The 27811-nt window shown below is 38.0% G+C and overlaps 1 protein-coding gene across 1 annotated transcript in view; it reads right to left on the bottom strand.

The window, feature by feature from the left end:
* MYO16 (myosin XVI) overlaps positions 1 to 27811 on the bottom strand; it is a 366164-nt gene that overhangs the window by 36099 nt on the left and 302254 nt on the right. Inside the window, exons 29-33 of the mRNA XM_069003962.1 lie at positions 23380 to 23482; positions 10910 to 11006; positions 5300 to 5546; positions 3188 to 3495; positions 151 to 1353 (exon numbers count right to left, since the gene is read on the bottom strand). Coding sequence (XP_068860063.1) covers positions 151 to 1353; positions 3188 to 3495; positions 5300 to 5546; positions 10910 to 11006; positions 23380 to 23482 — 1958 coding nt within the window. The remainder of the gene's footprint in view (positions 1 to 150; positions 1354 to 3187; positions 3496 to 5299; positions 5547 to 10909; positions 11007 to 23379; positions 23483 to 27811) is intronic.

Raw genomic sequence — 27811 nt, 5'->3', positions numbered from 1 at the left:
ACTACAACAACTACAACAGACCTTATTTAAAAAAACCCAAACCAATCAAGGTTTTCATTCTGTATTTTTGCCCACTCTATCAGTTTCCAAGGTAAGAAAGTTTTGATGCAGAAAATATACACAATACAGAAGCACAGAGAACTGTCTTACCTTCTGGCTCCCTGATCTTACGTCCTGCTGCAGATTTTCGTAGCACACTCCTTCCTGAGTTGAACAAGCTAGTTAACTCATCAAGGGGGCTGGTCAATGACCTTGAGTTTGTAGGGCTGTATGGAAATGAAGACGATGAATTTGAGTTCAATTTCCTGTGATCTGCTCTTGCCACCTTTGGAGAGTAAGGCAGTTTGGAGAATGGAGAAGATGAGCATCCAAGCTGAGCAGGATTGGGTCTGTGAGGTACTTTTGATAGGTCTGAATTTGTACCTGTTTTCCCAGCATTAATCAGAAAACTAGCACAAGTCTCCGGAGGAGATGCAAAATGTGTGGAAGCCCGGTAGGAAACAAGAGGTGGTACAGGAGGAGGGGGCGGTGGCAGAGGAGGTGGTGGTGTGGAAGGGGGAGTCACTTTGGTGGAAACACTGAACACAATCAAGCCTGGAGATACTGGTCTTTCATTCTCCCCTTTCTGGCCTTTGGAGTACTGGGGTGATAATGGACTCGAGCCTTCTGACTGCACAGGGTATTTTAGGTTGGTTTCCAAAACAGGAAGCTTTTTGACCTCTAGTGGTGTTAAAGGTGATTCATCAGAAGCAGGTGAACATGTGACAGGGGTTGGAGGGAATACAAGAAGTGGTGGTCTGTGGGGGAGCAAGTTAGGGAAAGGGGCTGGAATGTCACATGAGTCTTTATAGATCAAAGCTGCTTGACTGTTTCCATCCAATGTTCCATCTTCAATGTTAATATTTTTTTTGCTTTCAAACAACAGAGGAGGAGATCCAGTCACTACTGGAATTATTCCATTACCATTGCTTCCTTCTTCTGGTAGAAAATACTTCATTTCTTCATATACAGACTCTCCTTGTTCTGGACTCTCCGCTTCAGCAGAACTGCTTTTCACAGCATTCCCTACCATTTCAATATAGACAGGCTCATTTTCCTCCTCTTCTTGTGACATGAAGAGACTCAACATGCCGTGTTGTGGTCCATCAGTAGAAACTGCTCTCTGTACCGTCACAGTGTCATAGACACCTGGTTTAACTACTGTGCTTGCTTTTTTTACATCCCCAGGCTTTTGGCCAGGTATTTCTTCATAAGAGCCACTAAGTTTTGTATTCGGACTTCGTTTTGGTTTTCTGGGAGGTATTTTTTTCATGGTACTATAGTCATCACTGTGTGGCCTTGGACGGGTCAGTACTAGGAAAGTGAAAAAGGTCTGTGTTATTAACAAGTTAAAGTCAGTTTTTCCTTACACTGGTCTAGTACATTAAGCCCTCAAATGCTACCCATTTAGTTCTACAATGAGAAGCAGTCACAAACACAGGAATCCAAGCAAAAGCATAAATAATTCTAAGAATAAAATGCAGAATTTTCAGCTACCAAACCACAGGCCTTTGCTACCTGGGCATATAATGTACTTTGGTAATCTCTACTGCCACTAAAAGATGAGAACTCACACCTGAGGAGGTATATTTTGAATCCAAACGTGCACTGCAAGGTCCGTAACACACGGAAATATGTATTTGTTTCTCCTTTTGCTCCAAGGGAGAGGGGCAGGCTTTTAACTGGGAGTCAGCACAGTGCTACTTTGAGACATATGTGATTGCCACTAACTGAAATACCCCTCTTTTTATGTAATCTCTACAAAACTCTAACTATACTATGATATTATGCCCCTCTCTTCTTTTGTACTGCAGGTGTGGAAATAATTTATAACTTTAGGGAATCCCATAGCCTAAGGGAAAATCCCCAAGTGAGTATACATTTAACTAAACTAGATGTCTCTTCATAGCCTCCAGGCATGTATGGAGTGTAGAGACTAGATACCTGGATGATTGGTCTTTTAAGATCAAAATTAGATGTTATAAATCAAAGCTGGTTTTGGACAAAGGCTCAGGAGACTGACATAATTCTTGGAAAATGAGTATGTGGCAGAGAAACTTGCACTACTGTTTCATACATATGAGAACTGCAAAATTGTTTTGCGAGTACATGTAAGTATTATTGCTAAGACCACATATACATATATAAACTGTTGTTCTTTCAAAACACCTCTGCTAGAACTCCTTGGTTAAACCGATAATCTCTTGCAGACTTGGACACAGAATGATGAAATGACTACAGACCTCCTTAAACCATACCAGTTTAAAACTATGTTGGGCATAGTTCATGTCTCCGTACATAGAGCTTGAATGAGCAAGGAAGACGTTAAGAAAAATGGACTTTCACCCAATGAACTGGACATGAGAACAGTAATTATTTTGAGAGAGGGAGCTATGAAGATTTCTATCCATTGTATGCAGGACTAGGGAAAGGTTATACCCAAAGGTTTAAATCCAACCTGAAGGATCTTCCTTGATAAACCTTGAGGATCCTTTACACAAAGCATGACATGCCAGGCTTATCAAAGAAAGCAGAATGGAATCCTTTCCTTCATCTTCTACCCATTCATTTCAAGGGTAAATGAGAATAGAACAAGTGGACTCAAAACCATGCTATGTGCACCATAATGTACTGAGATGCTTTGAGACACTTTCAGGACTTTCCTTCTAAACAAAAATCATTGTAACCAAATTATGGCAAAAAAACCCCAAACAAAAAAACAACACTGAATGCATAAGTTATTCATGGGAGCATAAAGAAAAAGTAGGAGAAAGTTTAATGTTTAAGTCTGTGAAATTCAAGATTCAAGCATTCTGTTTTACTGATGCAAGATACTCTAACAGTTTAAAAGGTGAAATAAAATGGTCAGTGCGGTAGAATAGCTCATATTGACAGATTATTTGTTTCTAGAGGGAGTTCTACAAATAGGTTTTAGTTGTTGACAAACTAGGCAATTAGAACACATGAGTATTATTTGCTGATTTGGAAACAAATGACAAATTGGCTATTTTTATTTACTGCCACTGAAATATTTCAAGGAAGCAGGATCTCTCAAAGGCATTTGACTGTGTTTAAAAGGATCAAAGTGAAAAGAATAAATCAATAACTCAGAGTAACATTTGTGACTGTCTCTGCCTTTATGCCTAACCTTCATTAGTGGTTTCCTTAGAAGCTGCCGACAAGCAAGCACTAACAGCCTCGTATGAGGCACTCAGTCGTGTGTTGGGGTCCCTCTTTGGTTTGGGAGGAGGCTGTTTCCTTGGTGATGGCAGGCTATTGCTATCGTCCATGCTGAAAACAGAGTGCAGGGAGGGGGATCTGATGGATGACCCCGCTGCAGAATGTACCAAGCCGTCCACTGCCATGGGGACAGGGACGGAGCTGGAGTGAAAGTGCTTAGATGTTCGACAGCCGGCAAAGCTGTCCTCAGAGACCTTCCCACCCTTGTCTTCAGCTCTGAAAACACAGAAAAGAGGCCCAGATGCATTATTCAAGCAGTAACAATGAACCTGTTCATGCAAACGTAACAACAGCTTTTTGGTAAACAATCTCACAACTCCCCTGCTGTGTTGAGGGGATGTGTGCAGTAATCTTCTGACAAACAAATCCAGATCAAGCTGCTATCTTTCTTCCATTTCCTGTTCCATGATAAATCAGGACACTGGCCCTTTTTCACACAAATGCAGCCTTGCTTAAGCAGTCTCATATTGTTGATCAGACATTCACTGAATGAATTGTTCACACTTTGATTGCTACACACAATCAAAAGCTGGGTTTTCAATCTGAATGATAATTTCTGGGAAATCCATTTTAATAGAAAGTTACTGAGGCAGCAAATACTGAGCCTTTATCGTTATTTTCTAAAAAGACAACTATAAATTCTATTTAGATAATGCAAATCTTTAAAATATTAGATGACCTTTTTAACCAGCTACATTGGCTCCTTGAGCAATTCCACCCAGATATCTGTATATCTTTCAGTTTAATTATTAGTTATTACTTTTAATGGTAATTTTTATTATTATGATGTTATGTTTAGTTATTTCAATTACAATTTAGTTTTTCTACTTTTTCTTTTTTTTTGCTACTTGAATACATATATTGAGAAATAACCTTTCAGCTGCTTCCAACAAATTGATTAGCAAAAATCCTTCTAACATTTTATTCCTCCAAGAATCAGTAGTAATGTATTAGATAGAAGATGTCTATCCTGCCATTTTACAAACAAATCCCCAAGCATTTGTCTTTTTAAATTGTATTTCTGCATGGCAAATCACCAACAGAGCTGAAATTCATGTACAGGATATAGCCAGCTGCCCATGTAGTAAATGAAATAGCAAAAGATGAAAGATGGTGCTCAGTGGATAGTTTGTTTTCACTGTAATGTTTAATTACAGTCTTTCCTACAAAGGCATTTCCTCCAGTATGTAATCACTGGGATATTTGAAACTAATTAAGCAGATGCACTGCCATTTTCACTTTAATAAAAGTCACTGACAAAAGCAATGATAGAAAAGGGAGTTGTTCTGGATGAAAATTAAGCTCCTATGGAAAAAGAAACATTTATATGTCCAGCAAGTTATAGACACATTCTTTCAATTGACACACACCGATTAACTGCAAATGCTAACTCTGCCCATTCAGCTGTCTAAGAGAGAAGAGACCATGGACTCAGTTTCTACAGAATTGCTCTCCAGCATTTACTGGATTTGTAAAATAGGTACTCCTGAAAACTCTGAGTTTAAAAAAAAAAAAAAAAAAAAAGCCAATTTTTAAATAAAGGCATCTTCCTCACAACCAATCTACTTGGTTCAGTGAGAAATCAGGATTTCTTAGTCTGGACTTACTGTATTTTAACACTTTCTTAGCTGTTTTTCATTACCTTGGAAATTTTTCAGTGTTGATATTTGAAATTAGAGGAATTTTTCTTTTGCTTGTTTGGGCTGATGAAAGTTAAACTATAGTCTATTTATCATAGAATTAGAAGTATTTCTGTAAAAAATAAGTGTTTCAGAGACTTGAATAAGTTCCTCTAAACTCAGTGTCCCCTGAATACGATATGGTAGTTTCCTTTAGTTTCTAGACTTAATTACCTGATATGCAGGGAAAAAATATGACCTAATATTGATTTGGGATGAGCATATACTTGAGAATTCTCTTTCAATCCCTCAGTCATTTCTATGGTTTTCTAAGAAGAGAAGGAATTCACAAGAACTGCAGAGATTCATTAATTCTTCACAGCAGGTGCTTCACATCTTACCTTTTGTGGCCTTCCTCTGGCCTGTTTCTAGCCTCTCCCTTTTCTCTGTGGTAAACACCATTCATCTCGTTGCGGAGCCGGTCATTTTCCCGAGCAATGTCAGAAGCATTTTGAATAACCAAGGCATCATATGTCTTCAATCCCATATCCTCAGCATTCTGCAAGAAGCTTTTGATTGAGGTGACCTCTTGCTGTTTGATGCTCATCTTCTGTAGCAAGCGCTGGCGAGCTAGAAATCCTCTTACAACTGCCATAGCAGAAGGAGAAAATATGGACCAATGAAAGACAACTAATCGGGGAATTAACTTAATATCACTGTGTGTTCTGCTGTAAACATGAGCATGCCAAGTTCAGTCAATATCTTGTACAAATTAGGAAGGAAATCTGATGGCATAAAAATAACACAGTAAAATGGAAGTCTTTCCTTTTTCTGCTGCTAGTGCTTAAAACAAAGTAGTGACAGTAATTTCATAAATTCCTGCTATCAGAACTCAAAATGTTTACTTTCACTGAATGTTATTTTTATTACATTACAACTGAAACATAGATGTATACTAAAGATTGTGAGAGCATACATTTACACTCAAATGATAGTTTGTTTCAAAATAAAAGCCTGGATAAATTAATTGCATTGGATGCAGTAGGAATTAAATGATTGCTGTTGGTCAGCTTTACAAAATGCTTGTATTGTTTCAATGTACCTAATACCTCATCCAAAACAAAAACAACACCAGATTTTTTTTTGTTTGACTTAAAGAACTTTCACTGCTCATTTCCTTTCATCTAAAACAATTTGATTAATTTAATGCAAATTTCTCAAACTTATCTGTCACATCATGTCTGCATTTTTCAGTTAAAAGTTTTCATCTACATTACATCAGCTTCATGTATCTATCAGACTTTTTCTTCACACTCTTTGTCAGCTTTATGCTGGGGAAAGATTTTAGTGCATCTCCTATAATAGCTTTCTGTATCTCTTTCCTATGCATGTTTCATTACAACAAATCCTACCCAAAAACCACCCAGTACCCTGGATTTTCCAAAGTACAGTTGATCAGAAACACAAGGCACAGGGACCTCTGTGGCCATGATAAACTGGGCACCATTTTAATCCCTGTGCCTGCAACAGGTGGTGTCAATAGTCTCTGAACCTATGTTTTGGCTTAAAAGGAAGAAATATGCTAATGGAATGTACTGTATTTGTGTGGATGTTTTTTGTTCTTTTTTAAATTCCACAAGATCATGTTTCTTTCCAGATCTAGAACCATTGCTGTGTGTCTCACAGGGAAGAACCTGGTTTAGAATTATTTATATGTTGCCTGAAATATTATTGGTTTTCAGTAGGTTTTCATCAGTTTACATGTATCAAAACAAGGTCAAACTTCATCATTGCTTCTTATGGTTACTCTCATTCTGGTCAACTGAAAGTTTTTCATAAGTGAAGTCAGCAGACAATAGCCTGTGTAAGATGTTTGTTTGAGTTTGGGAGAAGATACTGAAAATGTTGATTGCAAGATAAAAAAGTTAAAATGCATTAGGTCTTTAGAACAACATAATTAAGTTTCAGATTTAGGATCACTGCAAACCATTAAATGATGAAGAGCCAAGCTGAAATAATCTAAAGGAAAAATGTCAAGAGAGAAAGATTCAATGAGTCTTCTATGAATATAAAATGTTACTGAATAAAATAAACAGCTAAAGCATAGGGTAATGTAAGGTACTTTCTATCATTTTCTAGTGCCTTGTTTAGACACTAAAAATAAGATTTCTTTTTTAGAGATGCTCAGTGTCCATCTGACAAGATATCAGAAAGACTAATGTTAACATAGTAATACTGCTTCTATCCAAAATTCACTGGGTTTGAAAAACTTCAAGTTTAGATACTTTGAAATCCTTTCCAATAATAATTTATGATAGACAGTTTTGATGGTTTATACTTTTATAAACACTACCAATCAATGCCTTAAATTACATTCCGTACAATCTGACATCTTTAAACCCTGAAACATTAATGCACTTACCTAATTCACTTGAAAAGGAAATTAATAGTACAGTTATTGCTGACAATTTTATGAGAGTATTCACAGTTAAGATGTTATTGAGTCTAAATCCAAGGGTTAATGTTGCAAAAAGAATGAACACATGCATAGACTATTATCAGATTTCACTGGTCAAAAAAATAAAAATTTTGCAAGAGCTTAATAATAAAAAAACAATTTTTCCTAAAATATTCTCTTTAAACCTATCTTCTGCAGACCAAAAACAGTTAAGCATCAAATCCTGGGTGACTTTGGAAAAAAAATCTAAAAGTAATATTTTTACAAGAGTCTGTGTGTATGTGTCTGCTTTTAACTTCATGAAAAAAAAAAATTGGTAACACAACCAAGGTTGGTTAAAATAAAGAAATTCAGAGATCAGTTCTCTGATAAGATTGTTAGCAGGCATAAATGAGCAGCTTGGAGTAGCCTACTAGAATGTTCCAATAAAATGAGATCCAGTAGAGCTAGTTGTAACATTTAGAGACTGTACAGCTACTCTGAATTATGCACTTTCATCAAAATCAATAAGAGACTTTCAACAAAGTTTCATTAGGAAGGGTTGTCAGACAGACATCCCTCTTTTGGACACATTTTCATAAACTGAGTAGTTCAGGTTTTTCATTAAATGATAGACATTTCTCCACTATTCCTTCTCTATGAAAACATTTGAAAGATTTTGGTTTTGGTTCAACACAGAACAATTTTGTTACCTAAAAAACTTCTGTGAAATGAATTTGTCAGCTTCTAGACCTTTACTGCTCAGTTTCTTCTAGTACTGTTGGGTACTGGGTACTATGATTCCCTTGTGAATTTGCTCCTCGTTTATGTAGATCTAAAATAATTTTCACTTATGCAAATTAAAATAATTGAGGTTAGCACCCACAAGGCAGAAAAATATCTACCTTCTTTAGAGTTCATCTAAGGATAAGGATTAGAATAATCAAAATTCCAGTAGACCATGGATCTGAGTTATGTGAGAAATGTATTAACTATTGTGTATACAATGTACTCAAGTTAATTCCTCATCTACATGAACTCTGGTGGAAGAACTTCAGCATGATTGCCCTTCCTACAGGTACAATTTTCACAGTGATTCAGGTCAATAAGTACCATATGTAATTCTCATACCTGTGGAAAAAAATATGACAAAGTCTCTAAACTCACAGATAACATTTTTAAGTAAAAGTGTTTCTACACATGCTTTCATTTTAGTTTGACCCCTTTCTTTGCTTGTGTAAGATAAATTTCAGGATACCAGAAAGGACTTATATGGTTTGCTTTGTTTTGGGTTTTTTTCCCCAAATTTAGAAGGGATTACTAGTTAGAATGAAGTAAAAAGAGTTGATAGTAATTTTGGGCAAGATCTATTTCCCCTTAAAGCTAAGCCCTTATCTAAGTATATGATGCTGCATTTAAAGCCTGACACAGAAATTAGAGTCATAGAATCAGAATATGCTGAACTGGAAGGGACCATAAGGATCATCCAAGTCCCACTCCTGGTCCTGCACGGGACACCCCAAGAGTTACACCATGTGCCTGAGAGTGTTGTCCAAACACTTCTTGAGCTCTGTCAGGTTTGGGGCTGTGACCACTTCCCTGGGGAGCCTGTTCCAGTGCCCAACAAACCTCAAAGTTTCATGACGATTCCTTGGGTCCTGTCACAGGTCACTAGAGAGAAGAGATCAGTGTCTACCCCTCCACGTCCCTCCATGAGAAGGTTGTAGGCTGGTATGAGGTCTTCCCTTAGTCTCCTCTTCTCCAGACTAAACAGGCCAAGTGACTTCAGCCACTTCTTGTACAGCTTCCCCTCAAAGCCCTTCACCATTTTCATAGCCCTCCTGTGCATGTTTTCTAACAGCTTTATTTCTTTCTTATATTATTATTATTGACTAGTTTGGCTATTATTCAATATGTTATCAGGAGAGATCTAGCTTACAAAGTCCTCTGGATGTAAAGGGAGAGGGGATAAAAGTGCATCAGGACTGACACTCACTAAGAATCACTATGAACGTGTAAATTATATGGATACCAATTTTAGGATTACATAAGAACTATCTACTGGTACCCTATTCTATTCCAAATCTGCCAGAACTATTTGGCATGCTAATTCTACAAGTTTACAATTTCACCTTTTTGCAAAAGGCAGCTTCTTTCATGAGGTAATGACATGAGGCTGATGTCTAACTACTGCTTACTCATCCAAGTTCCTGATTTTCTCAGGTTTCCCAGGTCATAAAAAGCATGTAGATGAGCCATAGCTTTAAACACACACTTTTGGTGAAAATGACTTTTCAAGTCATTTTACCCTAATTAAGAAGGATAGAAGCAAACCCAAGAAAAATATTTTTTAAGGAGCCAAGAAGACCTATTATCTTCATTCTTCAGGCAGGCTTTGGTGATCTGTTCTCTTACTTCTGCAAAACATGGACATATCTGAGGATATTTTAAATTTTGGAGTAGGGTTATGTTGAAGCATTCTGTTTGCAAATTGGATTCTGCAAGGTAAGTATTTCCTTTCTTTGATAAGTCAGCATAAGAAGGGAAAGAGGATAAACTGCTATTGCTTTTCAAAATGCATAAATACAACAGGGTAATTTGCATTAAAAAATCAAGCCCAAGTTATAAACTCAGCTGAACTGCGGTGTCTGTTACCTGTCATTCTCCACATTCATTCCTGAACTGTTATTATTTGGATTTCACTTGCTTCAGGATTTTTCTTGGTTTCCTCTTTTTCACTACATGCTTACAGTGAGGAAGAGATAATTAAAATGAAAGAGGTTTATATTTCTTAAGTCTGCAATATTATGTGTCTAACAAAAAAAATATAAGACTTTGTCTTTTTAATTTCCTTTTAATAGGTGAAAATGAGAATTGTTGCAGACATCAGCCACATAGGTAAATAATGAATGGTGCGAAGGAAGCTTCTTCAAACAAAGCAATATTCACATTTGCAGCAGTTATTTGAGATTCTGATAGGAAATGGAGCATAAGTAAGAGGAAATCAGGAGGCAGTGGATAGTACCTTCTTTTAAGAATGTGCCAAAAAATGTCAGTGACCTTAGTAAAAATGCAGGTGTAAAATAGGGAAAAATGCCTAAACATAAAAAACTAGCAGTCAAATATGAAAGCAGTAAGAAAAAAGGAAAAATAAAGACAACTAAACATACTAACTTATTAGCTTTGTTTTTAGTGTCAATATATTCAAAAATATTCCAATTTTGTATCACTGTTACAATATTTGATTTGCAAAAAGAAATTAAAGATGATAAAATGCCTTGAAAAATCACTGAACATACTTTAAGAAGAAAATATTCAAGATCCTCTTAATTTTAATTACATTCAGTGGTTTTTCATAAAATTATGTTTGACAGACAGAAAGTACAAGAATCACCAATGCTAATATAGCTAATATCATCTCAAAAAATCTGTAGGGAAATGTATAAAATATGTATCTGTAGGGAAATGTATAAAATACAGAAACTATTCAAGGTGGAGAAAATCTCTTTGCTATACAATATTCTGCTCCATGTACAAAGCAACAGCTCAGGAATACTTGTTCTGTAATTGTTACCTTTTTGGCAGGTTATAATTTTCTTCTGAAGTTGAAGGCACAAATCGTTAAGATGGTCAGCTTGCCAGTACTTAAGAAACACTTTTCGAACTCCTATCTAGAATACAAACAGCAGAGAAATCATCAACAAAAAAGGCCAAAACAATGTCAGGTAAATAGAGATAGCATGTTAACAATCCAGCAAGTGGTAGAAATAATATCTGCAATTTAGCAAGAATACAATGTCAATTCTTGAACAGAAATGGAGTTATCACTTGGTTGAATGTAAGATGTATTTGTAAAGGATGAACAAGCTGTCAGACAGATAGTTCCACTTCAGTTCCAAAAACATCCAGAACAAATAGTACAGTCTTCAAGTTAAATACAAATTGGGAAAAAAAGCATTCTGAATCTAATTACTCTAATGAGTTAGACAACATAATAGAAAATAAGGTTTAGCTCTTATAAAGCAGAGGGGTGTGCACATGGAGAAAGGTGACAGGACAAACCCATGTGGAACAGAAAATGGTGAAATAGCTGCCATCTGTGGAACAGGAAGAACTTAACTGAAGTTGGAGGATGGGAGAGAATCACTGTCATTAGTGACAATGATTCTTAATATCCAGTAAAATTATGAATCCTAGTTCCCAGCCTTGCTTACTGAAGCTGTGCTGTGGGTCTCCTTTCAGAATCAAAGTCAGAGACAGAGGGACTCATTTGTGAAAAATAATCTCCTAAGTATTGATTCTGGCACTGTGTAGTATCTTGGTTTAATTAATCTAGTTCCTGAAATAACAATCATTAGATGTTCTTACTCCTTTAGAGACAAATCTAGCTAGTTAGACCAAAAGAAAACACCTTTCTTTTGATACCTTCTGAACAAGCTGAAACAGTCCTTTAAAATTCTTTTCTGTATTGTCTTCAAAAGCATTCCTTTCTAATAGACTTAAAAAACCACATACAACCTAGCAACTTTAAAACCCGCAAGTAACCGGAAAAAAAATACAACAAAATTATTTTTTTTCCTCAGGAACTTTGTAGAAGTAACTTCACAGAAACAAAAGCATCAGTGCCAGAGAACTGTGCTACCCGGTGAAGATTCTAACTTCTGCCTAACTCTTAATTTTTTTATGGCAAATAGGCATACTGATTAATTACAAGTCTGGCTGAAATTGCAGAAATTCATTCCAACTCTTGTTTGTTTCCAACTTACAAGCTCATTCTCTTCTCACTGAACCATCTTGTTCCACTGGTGTTTTTAGTTTAGATCTGGGAGACAGGCATCAGGAGGGTTATTTGCACACCCTTCTAAATTGTTTTTAATCCAAACACTGTCAGATGTACATCCTTGTAGTGTTGGACAACAGAAAGCCAGAACATATATTTAATGTCTGAACTCCATTAACTAAATTAAAAAATGATTGTGGTAAATTCTTGTCCCTTGGCTTCCCTTCTCTCTACTCTAGAGAGCACCTATTTTGAATCAAATGTTTTACAAAGTCTGTTACCCTGAAGTTTGAGCTAACGGTGATGGTGCAATTGTTAGTCTTTTAGTTAAAATAAGATGCATTCAAGTGGCAGAACTGGAATGCTTTCTAATTTTTTTTTTCCCATGAGTATCTCTTTTCCCAATAAAATAGTCCCTTTTGAATTATAGCAAAATGTGTGGAAGTAAGGTGATAAAAAAGACGTTTTACTTGCATGGTGGTTAATCTGAGGCAATCTCCCTGAGATCCAATTGTGCACTCACACACCACTCTCAGGGACATACTCTCATCTTTATTTTCTTGACTGATGACTTCCAACAAAATTTTTTACTTTTCTTCCCAAGCTTTCAAAATTCTCTATTTGCCTGCTTTTTTTTAACCCTTTGCTCACTCAACAGTGTTTTTCCCATCCATCTTGTCAAACCATACATTGAACCTGCCTTATTACTAGTTTTGGCTACTAATATCTTCATCTTCTTGCTTACATCACCTTAAATACAGAAATCTTCTGCAAAAAATAACTGAATTATTATTCATATAGTTAACTGTAATTAAATTATCATGTGGTTATTATAATTACCATTTCATCTGAGCAGCTTTCAGACAAAGCCTGAGCACAAATACTTAATAAAATTATATTCCTCTACTCTGATTACATTTTCTCTTTATACTCCACCTTTCCTTTCCACAAATCCTCTATGTCACACTGGAGTATTTTTTTTCCCCTGCCTCAGGCCTACGCCAAATGATCCACTTTTTCCTCATTTCTGCCCTTTGTCCTTTATTACTCAGAGTGCTGGCTTCTCCCCTTACTACAGCAATATTATGATACTCTGTTAGTAGAAAAGGGGATGAAAAGTTGCATATTTAAACCTTAAAAGAGCCCTTATTACTCACAATGCCCATGGCAAAATTAACAACCCCATTCTCAGCCTCATTATTGACACACTGGTTGGTCACATTTAGGCTGTATTTAAAATGTGTAACTTAACCAAACAATGAGTTGGAATTTATTGTGCAGTGTGCAGTCACAAAATCACAGTCAAGACAATTGCTGAAGGTTATGTTGGTTTAGCTACAAGTGTCTGGCATTGCAGAGTCACAAAGCATTCTAGGGGACATGCAAAGCCTTACTGCTCTTTTCTCTCATCCTACAACCTCATAACAACATAAACGGAGTTATTGTGGCATCACTTATGCTATGAACTATATTAGTAGGAGCCTGCTACAATTTTTAAGTGAATGAAGAAATAAAAAAATGTCAATACAAATCCATTTTTACATTCAGATAAAAGCTATTTATAGATTTTTACATCATACGCCTGGTCTACAGAGAGCAGAGCTCTAGACAGAAGCATGTATAGCAGAAACTGTACATGTTTGATTATGTTAGTACAAATAGAAATCTCTGTTGCTTAGTCTTTGAACAAAATCTGAGAGCCTCTAAGGCTGACCAAGAGAACAAGATAGTCTCACTGCCCTCTATACAGTTCTGGTGTTCAGTGAAAGCAGTAATGATGAAAAATGCTGGAAAATTTTACATGTCACATATCAAAACAGTTTTTGAGGCTGCCACCTGTCTTCATTCTGGTCTCTTCTTTAATCACAAAATGTTTCCTGCTTGCCTAGGGGAAAAAAGGTTCAAATGTTCTTCCACTAAAACACTCACTTTTCAATATTTTTTCTGGACTACAAAGTGCTCTCATCTGAGTCTGAAATTTTAATGTCATTCAGACTTCTGTAAAAGTAAACCATCTGTGAATTACAGTCATAGTTATTTTAATTAGGAAAGCATTAGGGTTTAAAATGTTATTTTTCAAAATGACACATATTTTAAAGACTAAGTTAAGTTGTCATTGATGACTACCAAAGCTGCTACAGCCTCCTCTTTTTTTTTTTCCTGGAAGGAAAGAGAAAGAATGGGAGGGAGCTGCTCTTTCTCTTTTATTCTTCTTTTTTTTTTATTATTTTTTAATTTTTTAATTTTTTTTTTATTTTTTTTAATTTTTTTTTTTATTTTACAGAAAAGGTGTAGGATGTAGAAGTACAGACATTCAAAACTATGGAATGGATGCTGAGATGGTGTGTAGGTGGCATGGAGGCAGTATTAGCTCATACTTAATAGGTGTCAAGGGAATCTGTAAAACTGTTCTTTAGTTTAAAAAAGGCAATTTGTGGGAGTGCTGTGTGTTTCTGGCAGTACTTTCAAAATAGCTACCTACAAAAGACAGAGAACTATAATCTAATGATATTTTACACAATGACACACATTTTCACACAGCATTAATGAAATTTAGAAAAAAGCCTTAATAGTATTGTAAAATGTGTCTTCTTGCAGCATACATGTCTACAAAAACATTATAATTACAAATAAATTTACAGGGCACTGATTTTTAAGGACTGAAATTTTATTTTTAAAGGTTTACTCTTTCTGCTTTGCTTCATACATTTTAAAAGTCCTTCTTTGTCTCCACAAACTAGTGACATTGCACTGTGGTACATACTGAATAAACCTACATTTTAGCCTAGTTTATTTATGGCCTTAATATAAAGTATGTGAGTAGTCTGGTATTCAAGCAAGTGACATCAAACATTTATATAAGTTCTTGTCAGGAGCTGGACTTTAGGGAGAAAAACTCATTCAGGTCTCTGAGAAAGGGCAGAATAATGGTCACTCCTTTACCATAAACTGTACAAGCCTCACACTTCTTCATAATTGTGAGGCAACATGAAGAACTGCCTTACAGGAGAGGAAAGGAAGTGATCAGGAAATATAAGATGCATGTAAGAAACACTCAGCAGAGGAAACCCTACCCCAGTTTTATCTCATGGGATTTCAGTATTTACCAGACCTATCATTCTACTTTTCAAAATTCTAGAAATAGACACACCACCAAAATGTGGTGGTATATCCTCCTCCCCACCTCCTGCCCTGGCCTGCTCTATGATCTCATTCCTAACCTGAGCCAAACCACTCATTCATGACCCAGAAGAAACAATATGGAACAGTTTCTTGGCGTGAACTGAGGAATGCAGGCAACAGGTGACAGGGAGAGCAAGGGCACAGAGAGGAAGCCCTAAGGCAGGAGACTGCAAAACAAATCACAGACAAATAAGGGATGAAGACTGGGACCAAATATGAAGCAAAGTATCTAGAAAAGTAAAAGTGTCAAAAGGTGGAAGAGGTGGGAGGGGAGAGAGGAAGACATGGAATCCAGACCTGAGATGCAAAAGATATCATAGAGAAAATAAAGTTAGCAAGACTAGTAATCATAAGCAAAACGTGAAAGGTGGATGTAGAGAGGGAGGAATATATTCTAGAGGGAAAAATATAGAAATAGGAACTAAAGATAGAGATTTCTGTTGAAAGAGTGAGAGCTTGTGAGCATTCTGGGGTCAAGGGCAACCATCCATCCTGTTCTCTGGTTGAAGGGATGGGTGGATTTGTCTAGTGTGGCACAAAGCCACTGAGAAAGCTTGTGGGCAGTGTGTGGCCCAGGGCAGTCTTTTGGTACTACTGGTGAGGTCAAAAGTCAATCTCTGGTGGTTTCTGCAACTAGAAAATTATATCCAATATATAATGGAGTGATAAAATGAAACAAAAATATAATGGGACAATATAATTTTACTAATTCAAAGTATGAGGGAAAATAGATGCTTGTGTTTCAGTAATTTCTCTTAGTCTAAAACCCTTCCTGGGATTTTTTTTTTAATTGCTTTAAAGAAAATTGACTTTTAAAGTAAGATATTCAAAACAAACAGGAAATTGACTTCACTTAAAATTACTAAGTGACAAATGAATGAATTGGCACACAATTTATGAGCACTAAAGTTTTCCTACTTGAGGGAAAAAAAGTTAAGAATCCCTTATACATTAGATTGCTTGCAAAGTACTCCAGTCCTTCGGCATATCATGTACAAAGCAGTTTGTATAGCACGACCACTTTAATTTTAAGCCAAAGTAAACAGTTCTGTTTAAAAAGTAACTTAAAAGATTCTCTGAACTAAGCATAAAATTTACATCTGTATGATTTCATACACTTCTGCTCATTCCTCTGATTTCATCACATGCCACTTATGCTCTACATTCTGCTATTTAATCATAAATATACTTTTTCCCAAAAAGGACCATAGTATGCTAATATGATACACTAATACATTGAAATTAAAAAATACTTAAAGACAGTCAAATCTAATGAATGAAACACCCATAGAACAGTAATAGAATATGATTTTCTCTCTGACTGGTAAGAACTGTGGATCAGACTTTGTTTTCCCTCCTCAGTTCTAGAAGTGTTAGAAGAATTTAAAATCTCTAGATGGACTTCTGGGATTTCTCTTTATTGAGGACGTATTCTCTGTTTTAACACTCTTGAGTGCAGGTTTGATAATACAGCTCCACACTGGCAAGGATCATTTCTCCACAAACACTGTTGGCTCCTGAAACAACTCCAGCAATGTTTGTAGTTGTAAAAGGGTGAATTGGCATGAACACAGCATCTATCTCAAGCAACTACCTCATTTTGAGCTTCATTAAAATATACCGACTGACTCTCCTGTACTGCTTATTTCACACCTGATGAGTCTTTGGATCATCCCGTTTGAAACTTAAGACCTGTCTTATTCTTTGACAAATGAGTGGTCTCTTGTGTTCAGAATTCAAAGCTACTGATAAGAATGAACCATTGTGGGTTAGAGGAAGCAGGCTAAAAATTGGAAAGATAAACTAAGAAAAAGCTTTTATTAGAAGTTTTTGAGGATTGCTATATTTTAACCAGACAAGCATTTCTAGCAGTCAAAGGCTGAAATATTCACTTTCAGTGAAGTCTGACCCTTGCAGTGCTTGTATTTAACAGATACACTTTATAGTAAAAGCAAATTAAATGGATGTTTTGTTTTTCTTCTGGTATAGTATTAGTTGTTTACATTTCAGCAAGCTCCATCTGAAGTAACTCAGAAGGGTTAATTGCAGACTACTGACCTTAGCTAAACAAAATATGGAGCTCAGTTTTGATGAGAAAGCTCAGTAAGCTATGAGCTAACTCTTTTTTATTGAATTTATATTTGCAAGCTTAACTGTAAGGAATGATAATCCAAACAAATGAAAGTTTCCTTATGTCAGTAAAAAGAGCCAAGGACTGTTTGTGCCCATACTTCTCCCAAAGCATGATAATGTTTGCAAATTAAGTCACACCATTGGGATGGTAGGTTTTGCTTAGCTAATGCATCACTGTGTGAAAATAAATGAACACAGCACTGAAAATGGCGATTTCCTAATATAAAGACCTTCACATATTCTGGGGGACAGGAGATTCTTCTGCTTTACATGGACCAGCCAGTACTTCTGCTCAATTTAACTCTAAAGGTACTAAATATCACCTCACTGACTTCTCCAAGGGTTAAACAAGTCTATTACTTTCACTCTGCCTAGAGTAGGAATGATTTGTTTTGATCTAGAAATCTGATTTCCTCTTACATCAGATGTGCTTAAAAGTCACAGCAAGTAGCTTAGCCTGTAGTGATCAAGTACATATTTAAGCTGAAAGAATACCTTATCGAGACTGCATGCAGAGTCAAGATGCAAAAATTGCCTTTCATTAGTAGCTCTGCACTTTCATAATTCCAGTACTTAAGTTAAGTGCATGACTGGAACTGCATGGTATGTCAGCTTCAATGAAACAGCTATTTTATTGTCCTAGTTATCTTCAGCTTAGCTTACTCAAGGAACAGCAACATTTCATAAAGATATCAACAGTTCTGTCCCTACGTGACAAAAGACAAGCCGGCAGGGAAGAAGACCAGCCTGACTGAATAGGGAGCCTTCGCTGGAACTCAGGGGGGAAAAAAGAGAATTTACGACCTTTGAAGAAGGGGCAGGCAACTTAGGAAGAGTACAAGGACGCCACTAGATCATGTTGAAAAAAGGTTTGGAAAGGCAAAAGCTCAGCAAGAACACAATCTGGCCACACTGGGAAAGATAATAAAATAATTTCTATATATACATTAACCATAAAAACAGGCCCAAGGAAAATCTCCATTTTTTACTGGATGCAAAGAGGAAATGGCAGAGGTATTTATTGCCCTCTTTGCCTCAGTCTTCAACAGAAAGACTAGTTGTTTTCAAGGCAACCAGCCCCCTGAGCTGGCACACAGGGCCAGAGAACAAAATAGATTCCTTGTAATCCAAGAGGAAGTAGTCAGTGACCTATTGTCCCACTCAGACACTCACAGGGCACTGGATGGGATCCATCTGGGGGTACTGAAGGAGCTGTACTTCAGCTGGAACTGAAGAGTTCTCTAAGCTATTTTCCATCATTTATTGTCATTAGTCCTGGCTAACCAGGGAGGTTCCTGATGACAGGAGCTTGGCCAGTGTAATACCCATCTACAGCAAGGGCCTGAAGGAGGATTTGGGAAACTACAGGCCTGTCAGCCTGACCTCAGTGCCAGGGAACATTATGGAACTGGTCATCTTGAGTGCCGCCATGTAACACACACAGGACAATCAGGGGATCAGGCCCAGCCAGTAGGGATTTAGAAAAGGCAGGTCCTGTCTGACCATCTTGATCTCCTTTTATGACCAGGTGACCTGTCTAGTGGATGAGGGAAAGGCTGTTTGTCTACCTGGACTTCAGCAAAACCTTTGATACCGTCTTCCACAACATTCTCCTGAAAAAGCTGGCAGCCCATGACTTGGACAGGTGCACTCTTTGCTGGGTTAAAAACTGGCTGGACGGCTGGGTCCAGAGAGAGTTAGTGAATATGGCTGGTTCCACATCCAGTTGGCAGCTGGTCACTAGTGGGGGTCCTTAAGGCTCAGTACTGGGGCCAGTCCTATTTAATATCTTTATCAGTGGTTTGGATTGAGTTGCCCTCAGTAAGTTTGCAGACAACACCAAGGTGGGTTGGTGCTAGAAGCTTAACAAGACGAGAAGCCCAGGCCCCCGGCAGGGAGAGAGAGGCAGTCCAACCATTATGATTGATAAGAGCAAGACTCCGTTTATTAGCAACCCAAAGGCACTTATATAGTATACCAGCTTGTCAACTCCTAAGTGGCTTAAAGCTTATCAAAATGCATTTCTACTTTTACATAATTGGACTTACATTGGCCAGCTTTCATAGTCATGTTATGATTAAAAGAATTTAGTGTTCATCTCCCTCGTTCACTCCCAGATAGTACAGCTTATCAGTACAGCTGCACCGTTTCAAACCTCCCTCTTTGTTCCCAGCCCTGCTTGTTATTTTTCACACAGGGACTTTCCCATGGAGAGTTTTCTCACACACAGGCCTTTAGCTTCCAGGCCTATTGCTTGCACAGTTCTTTTACTGATCCCAATAATTCTATTTCCCAACAGGTTGGAGTGTTGATCTGCTAGAAGACAGGAAGACTCTGCAGAGGGATCTGGACAGGCGGGATATATGGGCCAAGACTAATGGTATGACATTAAATAAAGCCAAGTGTCAGGCCACACTTTGCCCACAACAACCCCAGGTAACCCTTCAGGCTTGGGGCAGAATGGCTGGAAAGCGGCCCAGGAGGAAAGGACCTGGGGGTGCTGTTTGACAGCTGTTCAACATGTTGTAGATGGGTATTACACTGGCCAAGCTCCTGTCATCTGGAACCTCCCTGGTTAGCCAGGACTAATGACAATAAATGATGGAAAAAAGCTTAGAGAACTCTTCCACCAGCCAGATGGTCAAGAAGGCCAATGGCATCCTGGCCTGGATCAGGAATAATGTGGCCAGCAAGGCCAGTGAAATGATCGTCCCCCTGTATGGAGCACTGGGGAAGCCACACCTCAAATTCTGTGTCCAGTTCTGGGCCCCTTACTCCAACAGAGAAATTTAGGTTCTAGAGCATGTCCAGAGAAGGCAATGGAGCTGGTGAAGGGTGTGGAGTGCTCCTGAGAGGAGCAGCTGAGGGAGCTGGGGTTGCTCAGCCTGGAAAAAGAGGCTCAGGTGTGACCTTATCACTTTACAGCTACAATGAAAGGAGGTTGTAGCAAGGTGGAGGTCTGCCTCTCTCCCAGACAAATGGTGACAGGACAAGAGGAAATGGCCTAAAGCTCTGCCAGAGGAGGTTCATTTTGGACATTAGGAAGAATTTTTTCACTGTAAGGGTGATGAAGTATTGGAATAGGCTGCCCAGGGAGATGGTGTAGTCACCATCCCTGGAAGCGTTCAAGAAACAACTCCATGTGGCACTGAGTGCTATGGTCTAGTTGATGTGGTGGCATTCAGTGAAAGGTTGGATGCCGTGATCTTGGAGATCTTTTCCAACCCTAATTATTCTATGATAATAAATACTTGCTTTGAACACATAAGCTGATGAATCAAGCACAAGACATTGGCTAGCTAATAGTGTTTACTCTTATGCTCTGCTAAACAGTAGAAAATAAACCAAAATCGGACCCTGGTACTGGATCTTCTGCACTTTTTGTCTTTTTGAAAACAGACTTCAGTATTTACAAGAGAAGAAAGAACATCTTCAGTGAGTAGGATCTGGGCTTTGTTGTTTTGTAGATTAATAAAACACTCTTGAAACGCAACTTACGTGAGAAGGAAAAGATAAATTGTCAAGCAGGAAATAAATACAAAGATACCATTTTCTTTACTAATTTTCAGGGATTTTACTTCAGAACACTTTCCCCTCCCCCAGATTAATATCACCTTTCTCAAAATGAGATGGTGAGGTACATTATCAGAAGGAAGTTAAATAAAGTATCATCCGGATTCACTCAGCTAAAAACTCCAGATCTTTCTTTTTCCCCTCTGCTGTGGAGCTTACTGGCAACTTCATCTTCTGATGATGACATATAAGCAGGAGGTTGATTTCAGATCTGTGTTGCTTTCTTCTAACATCATCTTCTTTGATGAGGCTATTTTAGCTACCTTTTTGTTCATTTTTCCACCTGAATTTGCAACAGCTCTTCAGGGAAGTGCATGTAACAGTGTAGGGGAAGATAATTTTTGATTTATTCATGAACTCCTGCAACAAATAGATTTTCAGTTCCAGCCGTGACTCATTTGAAGTAGTTACTGCTGGCAACAGTAGCTGTATAAACTGGTTATATGTGTAACCTCCTGCTTCTTGGATGATTTTTAGTAATGCACTACAGATGACTCCTTTCTTCTGACTTTGCTAGCTGACATCATCCTTGCTTCCTCCTTTCCCCTTTTTCCTTTCCCCTTTTTCCTTTCCTCCTTTCCTTTCCTTTCCTTTCCTTTCCTTTCCTTTCCTTTCCTTTCCTTTCCTTTCCTTTCCTTTCCTTTCCTTTCCTTTCCTTTCCTTTCCTTTCCTTTCCTTCCCTTCCCTTCCCTTCCCTTCCCTTCCCTTCCCTTCCCTTCCCTTCCCTTCCCTTCCCTTCCCTTCCCTTCCCTTCCCTTCCCTTCCCTTCCCTTCCCTTCCCTTCCCTTCCCTTCCCTTCCCTTCCCTTTCCCTTCCCTTCCCTTTCCCTTCCCTTTCCCTTCCCTTCCCTTTCCCTTTCCTTTCCCTTTCCTTTCCTCCTCCCTCTTTCTACCTTTTAAATGTTTTCTTCCTTTTTTCAGAGTTCTCTGCTGTAAAAGCATACAGGAGAGCACCCATGACAAATGCAGATTGTGTAAGCTTCTTCATTTAGACTGTTATTTAAAGTTCAACTTTCATGATTAGTCAAATGAATCAAAAAGATAATTGAGAGAGAGATTATGTGACACAGACATTAGTCACTACTGCTGATAGTTGGGTATGTGGTTTTGTATCACCTATACAAAATAAGTTGTTACCAAGCGGATACTCACTGGGCATTTAAGAAATTTGACTTAGCATGGATTTTCCTCTTAAATTTTCTTCCATGCTTTTCCTCTTTCAATTTGTTTTTTTATACCTCTCTGTGGCTTGAAAAAGGTGTACGGAGAAGGTCACTCATTTTTTTCAAACTTGGTTCCTTTTAGCTTAGTCTGTTGCCATGTGCTTCTTAGTCACTGAGTGACAATGGTACAACTCTCACCCCCAAACCCCCCCATTCCATTTAACTTATCAGTGTCTCTGAAGAGGTTTGTTCCTTTCTGGTCTGAGGGATAATGCATTATGCACCACTGTAGTTTTGCACACCTGACTTCTCCTGGAGTTAATGAGATGCTGGAGTCAGAACTTCTAAAATCTGTTTGAGATCACAAGCTTCGGTCCTCTGCATGATGGAAGGATTCTCTTTTACAATTTCCTTTTAACATTTTTGTCTTCCAAGGTTTAAGGCTTGTTTTCAAATGCCTATCACTACACAACCACTGGTCTTGAGTTCTAGGCTTTCACTGATGACCAACTTTTTTTTTTTTTTTCGTGCTCGAACAATGGTTCTTTGCTCCAGGGGAAATAAACTTGATAGGCATCCTGCCCTGTGTTTTGTAACTGGAGCACACTATGCAGTTACTGCTGAACAGCTTTTGTCCAGTGTCAAGCTTGTATCCCCACAAAAGTTCTAAAGGTGAGAGATACTCTCATCTCCAGGTACCTGTAAATACTTTTTTTTAAAAAAAAAACCAAACAACTTCACTTGATGTAGAGCAACCTCAGGTTCTTTGGTATATCTGTGGATCAGCATGCTGGCACCTACAAATGCACTGACTACCTGGGAAATCCTAATTAGTTGCTTTGAATCTGCCCTGTTACGACAGTAGAGCATTTCGCATAGGATTTTAAAGAAATCAAATATGTAGGGTTATTCAGGAACCATTCAACCACTAAAATGTATATGCCAAATACCTTCAAAAATCTGGATAAAAATTTACATAGTGTGCACGGTTAATTGAAATCTTTTCCTTCCCACAAAAATACACTGATTTTTTGACACAAAGATCACAGCTACTCATAAAATTCTGAAAAATCAGTTTGATAATACAGCCAAGCATATATTAAATGTCAAAAGAATACACTGCTGCAAAGGATCTGGTGGCTTGCCACCAATGGAAATGACTCAGCTAACTTGTTTAAAGAATGATATTTTAATTGTTTTGTAGATCACAAACCTGCCAGCCTTGTAATTTACACTGCTGAAGAACAAGACGACATTTCTCCTTGGCAGACAATTTCTTCTTCTCTCCTGCTGCTGTATCAGCCAAATCTTTATACCTAGAAAAATCAGCAGAAGTAGAGTTACTCTAACGTTGGCCTGGTTGACATCTTTGTAGAAATTGACAGTTTTCCTTTGACTCTCAAATCTTTGATATCCAAACTGGAAGCTTGGAATTCTGATCACGGTGAAGAAAACAAGAAGGGAAATCACTCTAAGTCTTGTATATTATTAGACATGACCTTGGTTAATAACAAGTGATGTCTAAAACAGAAATTTGCTTCCTGTCAGTTCTTTGGATGCCTCACTGAAAATCAATGCCAAAGGAATGAAAAGCCTCCCCAGTCAAGATCATTGGGACTAAATTGGGTCATTGAAAGGAGGAAAATATGTTTTCAGTATGTGTCATACAACTTATGCCTCCTAAGGAGTAATTCATAAGAAAGTGACATTGACAAAAAATTATTTTCATCGGTCTGAAATAAATTTTCATTGTGAACAAAAGTCATGTAGCAAAGAGACTTCCAGGAACTTGATCAGTTTACACTACTGGAGAGAAGTTCAAGAGGAGACTTGATTATAACATTGAGTACCTTCAAAGACAGAAAATGCTAGCTATAAAAGGGCCTATGATGCACCAGATAGAAGTATCAAGGAAGGAAGTAATACAAAGTCCAATAAAGTACAAAATTCAACTTTTAACTGTGGACTTATTAAATTTACTGTAATGTATAACTAAGGAAATGGATGAATTTTATACATCTTAATGCTACATATTATTACTATACTTTCTTGGAGGTATTCCTCTGTCTAGATCTGTCTGCATGTAATGAGTCAGAATACTTTTTCGTTAGAAAAAGCCAGGCTTTGGAAAGGACACACTTTGCAAACGTCACTTTTGATTAAACTCCCAGTGAAAGTCATAAGTTTTCAAGTTTGTGTGATAATTACATTTCCTGACATTTTATTTATTTATTTATTTATTTACTTACTTACTTATTTAACAGCTGAATTCACCTATAGCTCTGCTGCAACCCAAAACTGTGCTGTCTCGGGGCCCCTCGCACACACCATGGTGGGCAAAGCTGCAGTGCTGGAATGACTCCAGGGACCTCACTTTTCCCAGAAGCTGTGGCAACTCTGGAGCAACATCTGCAGGTAAGCTGCTCTAGGACCGAATTTCACCTAGACTTCCAGTTTCATGTAGCTGCAAGGACGCTTCGGTATCTCAGCTCCGGCAGTTTGGAAAGATTCTCTTGCCTGGTAGCAGTCCTGCTGAGGACTCCATGGCTAAGTCTATACTAGTAAATGAAAAGTGAGAGGGACTGTTTCTCTGGCACAGGAACCATCTGGCAAAACCCTAGCCTGGTGATTTACTTATGCAGTTAGTATTACGTAATCTGCTTTGTTCTATTAAAGTCTGTCCCCTTCCAACAGAGTGTAGCCACATCTAAGCTGCCTTCTTTGACTGATCACTACTAGCCTGTCCTGGTTCCCAAATTGTGCCCAGGAATTGTTTGGAGGAATGCTGGTAAGAAGGGTCCAAGACTTCACCACAGATCCTTTTATTTAGTCTCACACTCCAGATTAGCATTAGAAAACTGGGGACAGCACTTTCCCAATATTCCACTAGTGTAAGGTCACAAAGACATTTGTTTTATAGAATTCTATTAAGGCTGGGGTCACCTTGTTTCCATACTTGTGTCAACAGGGTTTTCTTAGAAATCATGGGTGATCAGAGATGTTAAGAGAGACAACTGCTGGAAAGCTGAGCAACTGCTGACTGAAACAAAGATGATTAAGCATTGACTCACAATGCATGAAGAAGTAACTGCAAAAGTGGTCAGCCTGAAACTCCCTCAGAGCAGAAACCCAAAGAAACATATTTCTCTCCTGAAACAAAGCCAAATTAAAATTTAAGAGGTTGAAATTCTAAGTTTGACTCAAGTTTTCTTTATCTTTAAAGATAGGATCCAAGGATAGCCAAACACTCCTTACAATCTGTATTATGCAGGAGGCCAGACAAAAATGATCCACTGTTTTCTTCCAGCTTTTAAAGTTTCTGAAATTCCACCACATTACCCTGGAAGTCTAATCAGAGTTCACAATCCCCTTCTATCTGTTAAAGCAAGCTCTACCTTAGAAAAAGAGGATGGGCTAATGGTTGTGGTAGTAGAGAAAGAGGTAACTACGGAAATTTAACTCTGCCATAAACTTCCTCTGTGAACACAGCAGGACATTTGGAAGATGATCTAATTTTGCCTGTGTTAGACACTGAAAAGCTGTGCTCCAAGCCTGAGTTAGTCACCTTGTTCTTCATACAGTCTGTGAAGACAGGTATTTCCACGAAGTGACCTGTTCTGTGCATGCTAGATACTTTTGATAAAATGAGAGGACATTGCCCTCTGGAGGTACCTTTCGCCACTGGCCACAGGTGGACTCAGAGGAGAAGTCCAGACTGGATGCTTTCATTCTGAGTGACTGAGGGGAAGCTTACCTTTATGCCTATTTGTCTAACTGAGCTACTCATCCTGCAGAGTAACTAACAGAGGGTCTAAGAGAGCTTCCTTATTTTCTTATCACTCTGGCTCAAATCTACTGCCTAAGCACCCAGAAAAAGTTCCTTTAGGTTTTGTGTTATTATCTGCGATCAACCATTTTCATCTTGTATAAGGATAAGAACAACACAAAGTTTGCAGCTATTTTTCAGCCACAATGGTTGCCTGATTTGACTCCCACTCCAGTTGTGCATATACCCGTGTCAATGCCAGGGAAGTTCCTGAATGAATGGGAATAAGTTGACTACACCTGCTGGTGGCAGCCCAAATTTGTCCTGGACAGAAGTGGTGGTCTTACCATAAGCTTATATGATTTCTTCTGTACTTAGTTTTAAATGAGTGAAAATACTAAAAATTTTTTCTTTAAATTGACAATGAACTAAGATATAAAGAAAGAAATAAAAACTTATAAGTGTGACATTATTATCAAAACGCAAAATGACCCTTCTTTTGGGTATCAGATACTTTTTTGTGGTTTGACCTTGTGTTTCCATGTAGACACAATAATTTAATATCATAAATTTAATCATTCTCAGGAATAACAAAAGAACTTATTTTTCAGAATTTATTCTATCACAGAAATTAGTTATAAGAATACTGAAATTATGGTGCAGGCTTGTATAGATAAACTTGAATTACTTGCAAAAATGGGGCTTGCTTCTGGGGAAATGCAATCTGGAGAGTTTTTGAAACTTTCCCTTTCGGAGAATTCTTTCCCTACCACTCCCAGTCTTAGTTCACTCTGACGTGAATGAACAAACCCAGTTAAGTACAAGACTTCCTCCCACCTGACAGGTCACACATTTTGCCCCCAGTAGATAATGCAGAGTGTATTTGTAAGGCTTTAGAGAGAATCCTGAGGAATCTAGAAAACATACTAAATTCTACCTTGCTAAAAAAAGGTCTTTAATCCTGTGAAATACATTTCAGCTAAACTTAGATCGACAAGTTACTTGTCTAGACTTTCTTAAGGTTCAGTAGAATAGAGTATTCTGGTGTCATATTCCTTACTGTAATATTGATGTTTACAATAGGTCAGATGAAAGGTGCACTGTAAGACCATCATGTCTTTCTGCTGAGTATAATGGTGCTCTTGTCTCCACCCTAGACAGCTAATACTAGAGAAAATGAATTTCCTTCATAGCCAGGAAGCTAAAAAAGCACAGTATTTCATGGCTAGCCAGAGCAACTCATTCACTAAGGGATCCAAAATAAAATACAAAACAGGGAGATCTAAAGGATTAATTTGAATCAACACCACTCCACTGACATGTCAAGACTAATGTAGTGTTGATTAGGAAGCAAATGCAAAACCTCCTCTAGTTACAAGCTGAGACAGTGAACACTACTATCAGGGTGAAGGGGGGTCTCTCCAGTGCCCATTCACATGACATCAGTGGGAGAGAAGATCCATTTTCCCCAGCTTTTTCCCTCAGCACCCTCCTTGTCCTAACTTGTCATTTTCACAGACATAAACAGAAGAAAGACATTCTGGCTAGACAGGCTCACACTGTGAGCATGTACAGACTGGCCAGGATTCTCTGGTGTTGCAGAAATGTGCTTTGACCTCTCTTCCTTTGCTTTTGAATGATGTGCTCTATCAGGGAGATTTTTTGTTTGTTTGGAGTAGATACTGCTGCCAATAGCTTGTGAATATGGAAAACTCGGTTCTCTTGGGTCTTCACAGATAAGGATGTTATCTAATCATTTTCTCCCTCACTTCCCTAAGTGCACAGCTGACAAGATCCAGCAGGCTGTTTTTCCCCAAGACAAAATATTCCGCAGTGCAGGTTATGGCACAGTAACCCACAGCAATATTCTAAGGCTCAG

Source organism: Aphelocoma coerulescens, chromosome 1 (assembly GCF_041296385.1).
Source record: "Aphelocoma coerulescens isolate FSJ_1873_10779 chromosome 1, UR_Acoe_1.0, whole genome shotgun sequence".
Taxonomy (NCBI): Eukaryota; Metazoa; Chordata; class Aves; order Passeriformes; family Corvidae; genus Aphelocoma; species Aphelocoma coerulescens.
The sequence above is the reverse complement of the archived record's forward strand: the minus strand, read 5'-3'. Positions and strand labels throughout refer to the sequence as shown.